The sequence below is a fragment of the Gastrolobium bilobum genome, unplaced genomic scaffold, assembly GCF_033153095.1.
Source record: "Gastrolobium bilobum isolate Gb01-03AN ecotype WA unplaced genomic scaffold, APGP_CSIRO_Gbil_v1 utg14320, whole genome shotgun sequence".
Lineage (NCBI taxonomy): Eukaryota > Viridiplantae > Streptophyta > Magnoliopsida > Fabales > Fabaceae > Gastrolobium > Gastrolobium bilobum.
In genome coordinates this window covers 176,961-185,560 of record NW_026896077.1, presented here as the reverse complement: position 1 = coordinate 185,560, position 8,600 = coordinate 176,961, and the positions used below count along the sequence as shown (strand labels likewise).

At 35.9% G+C, this 8,600-nt stretch overlaps 1 protein-coding gene across 1 annotated transcript; it reads left to right on the top strand.

Moving 5' to 3' along the window:
- Positions 1-5,961: 5,961 nt before the first annotated feature.
- LOC133297664 (uncharacterized mitochondrial protein AtMg00810-like) lies at positions 5,962-6,918 on the top strand. The gene has a single exon (XM_061496832.1). The coding sequence runs from the start codon at positions 5,962-5,964 to the stop codon at positions 6,916-6,918; it is 957 nt and encodes a 318-aa protein (XP_061352816.1).
- The last annotated feature ends 1,682 nt before the right edge of the window (positions 6,919-8,600 follow it).

Sequence of the window (8,600 nt, the reverse complement as noted above, 5' to 3'; positions counted from 1 at the left end):
GTTGTTGAGCACACATGGCTTCGATCTTTGCTATCTGAGCTTCGTATCATGATTCCTCAACCACCCATCATCTACTGTGACAACTTGTCAGCCGTGTTGCTCACAGCTAATCCAATTTTTCATTCAAGAACAAAGCACTTCGAACTAGATTTTCATTTTGTAAGAGAGAAGGTACTCAACAAGCTTATAAAAGTGCACCATATTCCAGCAGTTGACCAAATAGCTGATGGTCTCACCAAAGCAGTCTCTCATGACAAATTTGTGGACTTCCAATCCAAGCTTCGTGTACTGCACTTCCAGCCCACTATGCTTGAGGGGGGATGAAAGCCCAATAGATCAAGGCCCATGAACACTAACAAACTCTAACTAACTTCTGTTGCAAAAGACTTGTATAAATAAGTCACTGTGACATAAATTTGAAGTACGATTCAACTTCTGAAAATAATACAAAAAAAGAGGTTTATTTCTTTTTTGCCTTTTCTCTCATTCTCTGATGTCTCTTGCATCTCACAAAGACCAAATGGTCCAAATGTAAGAATATTCTGCCCAAATAGATGAAAGATTACTTATTGCCTTGATAGTTTATAGGAATGGTTGTTATTAGTCCTTCGGTGTGTGTTGACTTGTCATTCTGTTATAATAAAGTGTATTCTGTTATTTCATATTGCATTTGTGGTTTATAAAATTATGGAATATTGAGTAGCAAATTACACTACAATTTCAATCATCCAATTTGGTTATTTAGAGGTCCTTCTCTTCGAAGTGAGGTCTATCATTTTGGTGATTCCATTGAGAGGTAGCCACCAAGCTCACCTACTAAAGACATTAGAAGCTACTCTGGCCAAATTGTTGGAAACACAATTGGCATTACAACATGACATGCATGAGATGGAATAGAAGGTTTCCACCCTCTAGGCCAAGGCCACTACACCACCTCCACATATCCTAGGTTTTTCCTCGAGCAGTAAGGACCCTTCTCACTCTTCAGGCAGTATATCAACCACCCTTTAAGTAGGGTTGTTCATCAATTGATCCAAACTAATCCAAATCACAGTGACTGAACCAAAAAATTGATAACCGAATTAACTAAAAATCGAAAAACCATAAAAAACAAAAAAACCTGCATATTTTAATTGGATTGTATCATTTTTCGGTTTGGTTGGAGAAAACCTATCCAATGTATTATGTATTTATTATTTTTGAAAGATGGTGACCTGGAATCTTATTGTTGTGTAAACTTGTAATCTTAGATGTTATTAATAGCAAACTATCTTGTTTTAGTTTTTTTATTATCTATTAATCTATTTTAACTTTTTATGAATTTTAAGACTTGTTTTAGTTTGAAGACTTGAATTTTTTAGTGGTTTGTAACACTTTATTTTGAATAGCTAGTGATTTGTATTACTGAAATTTTAGCTTTTTCGAAAAACCAAAAATCGATCCAATCTAAACCGAATAGGATTGGATTGGATTTTAAAAAAAATCCAAACCGAAGGAATTGAATCGGATAATTTTGTTTCAAGACCGATCCAATCTAAATCGCAAACACTCCTACCCTCAAGCATGATGTACCACGTTTTGACGGCCCGTTGGGATGGAGTTTTAAGATCTCCTTGAATTTTTGAGTTTCCTAGTACGTAGGAGGATCAATGGACACAAATTTCATCTTTTATATATGGAGGTGGAAGCCCTTGACTCGTTCTAATAATAAGTACCACCCCTTTTCCATCTAAGCTGCGGCATCTCTGGGTTAAAGCTAGACATTCATTGAGTTCCAAGGGCGAATTAGGAACTCCTAACTTATCTATTCTGGTGGATAGTGGGAGTGTACCCACAATTTCATTCATGCTAGAATTGCTAATTATTTGGGTCTTTCAGTTCACCTAACCCAAGGTTTCTAGGTTTTGGTAAGAAATGAAGAAGAGTGGGCCTACACCTCTATGTTTAAACAGTTGCCTTTGTCAATTGGAAACCAAAGGTTCTTAGTGGACCTTTATCTCCTGCTCATTGGATCTGACCTCGTGCTTGAGGTCTAGTGGCTTAAAACCTTGGTCCCAATACTTACAAACTATGAGAACCTCACAATGAAGTTCATCAGGGAGGGCAACATGGTGCAACTGATTGGAACCCGACCCAAGTCGATCTAAGAATTCTCTGTGGCCCAAATGCATAGAATGACATTTATGTTAGAAGACAAACCCAACTTCGGTTTAGTCCCTACCATCTTAGCTACGATTGAAAAAAAACTTGAAGCTTCACTACAAATAATAATTAGAAAGCTCCAAGACAATGTGATTTGTGCAAGCTATTATTAAGTTAAAGATAAGAATAATTTGGATAGTGGGGTGGCAAAAGAAAAGAAAGGGAGCTGGAAATAATTATATGTGGAACGTGGAATGCTGGACAATTATACTTGTATTATTATTAGATACTGTTGTGATTATTGTGAAAGTGGGACAACACTAGTCTGAGTAGGTAACATCTTTTGCATAGATGTGTGTAGTGGGTATTGTAATATATTTAAGTTAGGCAACAAAGTTGGCTATCCCAGCTATAAATTGGAACACTGCCGTGTCTAAAACATAGATTGTGAAGTGAGCGTGCTATTGTAATAGAAAAGAAGAAAAAACAAGAAAACAAGTATGTGTGTGTGTAAAAGTGCCGTAACACTTGTGAAAAGAAAACAATGAGTGAATTTGTGAGGAAGTCTTTAATATAATTGAAGTGTACTTTTTCTTTTGTGTTTCTTTGTTCTAAATTTTCAACAAGTGGTATCAGAGCTACGGTCGATTAAAGATGACAGTGATGTTTCAACCTCAAATTCCAAAATTGACAAAGTCAAATTAAGGAAACTGGAGCAATCACATGAAGACGCGTATGTGTTCATAAGATGTCTGTGAGGTAATTGAAACCAGATACTTGGAGCCTGTAGATGCAGCCGCTGAAGCAGCCATGACAGATGCACAAAGAAGGACAATTAAAGAAAACCGTAAGAAGGGTATATTTTTAATTTTTCAAGGTGTTGATGAATCAACCTTTGAAAAAATATTTGATGCAAAGTCATCCAAAGATGCACAGGAGATCTTGCAGAAATCCTGCCAAGGAGCTGACAAAGCCAAAAAAGTGCGACTCTAGTCACTTAGAGCCGAGTTTGAGAACTTGAAGATGTAAAGTGGAGAGCCAGTCACATATTATGTCCCACGAGTGCAAAAGGTGGCCAAGGAGATGAAAAGAAATGGAGAAGCTTTAGATGATGTCAGAATAATGGAGAAGATATACGCTCATTATCAAGAAGATTTGAATATATTGTCACTGCATTGAAGAAGCCAAAGACTTGTCAGTTATGTCTATTGACGAGCTTGTGGGTTCTCTTTAAGCTCGCGAGCAAAGAATAATGTTGAATGAAGGCTCTAGCGTTTGGAGCAAACTATGCATACCAAGTTGTCTCTTGATGAAAACCAAGCTAGGAACAGCTTTGTACCTATCAGAGGAAATCATGGAGGATTTAGAGGAAGCTTCAACACCCGAGGAGGATTCAACACTCGAGGTGGTCGTGGTGGATATGGCCAAACAAATAGAAGATTTCAGACCTATACAACAACATATGGACGTTGTCAAAGAGCATATAATTATGGCCGAGGACGTGGTTTCATGAACCGAGGAGGAGGAAGATTTCAATAAAGAGGTGATAAATCTCACTTGCAGTGTTATAATTGTAACAGATATGGTCATCTCAGCTATGAATGTAAATATGCTGCTAAAGTTTCGGAGAGAAGTAATTATTCCGCAAATGACAAAAAAGCTGATGAACCGGCCATGTTGTTCACTTACAAAGGCAATGAAGATAGTAGCAAGGATTTCTTGTACCTTGACACTGGAGCAAGCAATCATATGTGTGGCAAAAAGGAGTTATTCACGGAGCTAAATGAAGAAGTTCAAGGAGAAGTCACTTTTGGAGATCTATCAAAGGTTCCAGTCAAAGGCAAAGGAAAAATTATGTTTTTCACAAAAAATAGAGGTAATCCATATATCTCAGATGTCTATTATATTCCATCTTTGAAAAGCAATCTTCTCAGTATTGCCCAGCATATGGAGAAGTGATATGATATACACTTGAAAAACAACTCTCTTGTCATAAGAAATCAAAAGGGAGAGTTGATTGCGAAAGTTGATATGACAAGAAATCTCCTTTTCAAGCTAAATATCCAAACGCAAGCAATAAGATGCATGGACCATCATAAAAGATAGTTCGTGGTTATGGCACCTCAGATTTGGTCATCTTGGATTCACTGGCTTGAAACTGTTGTCAAAGGAAAAGATGGTGAGCGAATTACCACGAATAAATCATTTAGATCAATTGTGTGAAAGCTGCATGAAAGGAAAGTAGCACAGACAAAGTTTGAAGTTGGCAAGTCATGGAGAGCTAGAAGACCATTGCAGCTAGTTCACTCAGATATTGCTGGTCCATTTGACATTACATCACTTGGAGGAAACAAGTATTATATAATATTTATTGATGATTTTAACAGAAAAGCCTAGTTGTATATAATCAAAGAAAAATCACAAACTCTTGATAATTCAAAGAATTTAAAGCAATAGCGGAAAAGCAAAGCGGCCAATCTGAAGACGCTTAGAACAGATAGATGAGGTGAATATACTTCAAAATTATTTAATGAATTTTGCATACAACATGTAATAATTCATCAATTGACAGTTGCCTACGCTCCACAACAAAATGGCATTGCAGAAAGAAAGAATCGTACAATTCTTGATATGGCGATGAGCATGATAAAGAAAAAGCAACTGCCAATAATATTTTGGGCTGAAGTTGTTCAATATGCTGCCTATCTACTAAACTGGTGCCCAACAAAAAACGTAGAATTCAAGACTCCAAATAAAGCATGGAGTGACAAGAAACCAGAAGTAAGCCATCTAAGAATTTTTGGTTGCATACAATATGCCCACATTCCAGATTAAAGGAGAAATAAGCTAGATGATAAAGGGGAGAAATGCATTTTAACTGGCTACGACCTTAGATGTAAAGCATACAGACTCTACAATCCTCTAACCAAAAAAGGTGATCATTTCATGAGATGAGAGTTTGATGAAGCAGATTACTGGAGATGGAGTGATGAACAAAAGAAGGTGGAAGGCCTATTTTTTAAAGATGATAATGACTCAAAGGAGCAAATAGATGAAGAAGGAAATGATCAAACTCCTCCACCAAGTCCTATTCCAACAACTACACCATCAACATTAGGAAGCAGTAGCAGTAGCAACAATTCAGGGGGAGCACCAATAAAGATGATAAGCTTAAGTGATATCTATGATGCTACAGATTTGGTACAAACTACAATTGATTATTCATTATTTTGTTCAATGTCTGAATGTGATCTGGTGACATATGAAGAAGCGGTAGAAGTTGAAAAGTGGAAGAAAGCCATGAATGATGAAATTGCTGAAATCAAAAGAAATGACACGTGGGAGCTCACAACCATTCCTAAAGGTCATAAGCCAATTGGTGTAAAATGGGTGTATAAGACAAAGACCAATCAAGAAGGGAAGGTGGAGAAGTACAAGGAAAAATTGGTGGCTAAAGGTTACAAATAGAAATATGGAGTTGATTATGAAGAGGTGTTAGCACCAGTTGCAAGGATTGACACTATTAGACTTTTTACAGCAGAAGCAGCATAAAAGCAACGGAAGATATATTAGATGGATGTAAAGTCAGCTTTCCTCAACGGTTACTTGGAAGAAGAAGTCTACATTGAGTAACCACTAGGATATGTTATAAAGGGAGAAGAAGATAAAGTTTATCAGTTGAAGAAGGCATTATATGGATTGAAGCAAGCCCCGAGAGCCTAGAACACAAGAATAGATGAGTACTTTCAAAAAAGTAGTTTTGTGAAGAGCCCATATGAGCATGCTTTGTACACACAGAAAAATGAAGATGGAGATATAATGATTATATGCCTATATGTGGATGATATGATCTTTACTGGAAACAATCCAGGTATGTTTTGTGATTTCAAGAAAGCAATGACTAAAGAGTTTGAAATGACAAATATTGGAGAAATGTCTTACTTTCTTGGAGTAGAGGTAAAGCAAATGGAAGAAGGAATTTTTATGTCACAAAAGAAATATGCAGAAGAAATTTTGAGCAAGTTCAGAATGAAAGATTACAAGATGGTCTCCACATCAATAGAACCAAGAATGAATTTGAAAGCTGATTCAGATAAGGAGCTAATAAATCCTACACTTTTCAAGAGCCTGGTCGGAATCTTAAGGTATTTAACTTTTACTCGACCACATATTATGTTTGCAGTTGGCTTAGCTAGTAGATATATAGATCAACCAAGACAAAATCACTTCAGTGCAGCCAAGAGAATTTTGAGATACATCAAAGGAACTGTTCATCATGGATTGTTGTTTACACACTCTAAAGATTCAAAGTTATTTGGCTATTCAGATAGTGATTATGGTGGGGACACAGATGATCGAAGAAGCACATCAAGATACGCATTTCACTCTGGCTCAGCAATATTTTCATGGTCATCCAAGAAACAACAAATTGTTGCTCTTTCATCATGTGAAGCAGAATATATGTTCGCAGTAGCGTGCACATGTCAAGCAATATGGTTGAAGAATATTTTGAATGAGTTGCATCAAGAGCAAGAAGGTCCAATCACTGTAGACAAGAAGTCAGCAATATCACTTGCAAAGAATCCAGTCTTTCACAGCCATAGTAAGCATATTGAAACAAAGCATCATTTTATATGGGAGCAAGTTAAAAACAAAGTTGTGGAATTATTCTACTGCAGAACTGAAGAACAACTTGCAGATATTTTTACAAAGCCATTGAAGACAGATGTGCTCCACAAACTCAAAGATATGATTGGTATGCAAAGTCGAGTTTGAAGGGAAATGTTACAAGATAAACCCAACTTTGGTTTAGTCCTCACCGTCTTAACTATAATTGAAAGACAACTTGAAGCTTCAGTACAAATAATAATTAGAAAGCTCCAAGACAATTTGATTTATGCAAGCTTTTATTAAGTTAAAGAAAAGAATAATTTAGATGGTGGGGTGGCAAAAGAAAAGAAAGGGAGCTGGACATAATTATATGTGGAACGTGGGATGCTGGACAATTATACTTGTATTATTATTAGATAGTATTGTGATTATTGTGAAAGTGGGACAACACTAGTCTGAGTAGGTAACATCTTTTGTATAATTATGTGTAGTAGGTATTATAATATATTTATGTTAGGCAACAAAGTTGTCTATCCTAGCTATAAATTGGAACACTACCGTGTCTAAAAAATAGATTGTGAAACGAGTGTGCTATTGTAACAGAAAAGAAGAAAAAACAAGAAAACAAGTGTGCGTACGTGTGTGTAAAAGTGCCGTAGCACTTGTTAAAAGAAAACAGTGAGTGAATTTGTGAGGAAGTCTTTAATATAATTCAATGTTTTTTTTCTTTTGTGTTTTTTTGTTCTAAATTTCCAACAATTTATCCAATCTATTATTGAGTTGCCTTGCATCAACGCAAGCCTTGTCCAACTCACCCACATCTCCAACAATCAAAACCCTACCCCCTCTTGTAACGGTGCTATTGTAGTGTTTTGTCAAGTTGTTCAAACAACCAACCCAACATCCTCCAACTCGCATTACTGATTATCATATTAATTTAGATGAAGGGTCAAACCCAGCAAATGCGCCTCCTTACCAATATCTCTATTTTCAAAACTCATTTTCGAAATGCTTGTAGAAGGAATAGCCAAAGAGTAGTACGAGGCTTTTCTCTTCACCAATGCTCATGGTACACAAGAAATATGAATTCTGGAGATTTTGCACCGACTATAGAGCATTAATCATGCGGTGGAATTAGCCATACAAAAGGCCTCGCCCTCTCCAAACAAGATCACTAAATTGGAAGGACACAAACAAACCACATAATGCATGTTATGTAAAAACAATTGTATATATATTGGAAAAAAGGCGTGTCATTCAAAATGACACACCTTGTGTCCTTTCACTCTCACAAAGAAGTGGGACCCACACTTTTAAAACTTTTCCCTCCCACTTTCTCCACCATGATCTATCTCTTTCTCTCACTTAAAATGACACAACTTTGTATCCTTTAAAATAATGTACATTTTTCCCCTATATATTTGCATAAAATGATATTTTCTTTTTACATTGTTTAATAAGTTTGATATCGCATGCAGTTGTACTTGTAAACATAGTTAAATTTATTATTATATGTTAACATATCATTAGATATAAACATAAAACTTTTTTATATTAATACTTTAAAATTTAATATATGTTAGAGAAGTATATAAACCATTTATAAGTGTTGGCCTTGCTAACATTTATGTAAGAAATGCGCAAGTATACACAACCACAAGTAATATAGGGCCTTTGAGTCCCAGTTATCATTCCCACAAGGATCTTGGCAATGTGAATTAATTGAAAAATTGTGAATACAAAACTGAATAAAAATAAAAATTATCCATAGGAGGAACAAAAAAAAGAAAAGTAACAGAATTGTGAACTATAAATTTTCTTGGATTTTTCTAAGTTACTTTTGAACT

Excerpts from the sequence above, each read along its gene's own strand:
- LOC133297664 (XM_061496832.1), top strand. The coding sequence starts at position 5,962 with ATGATTATATGCCTATATGTGGATGATATGATCTTTACTGGAAACAAT.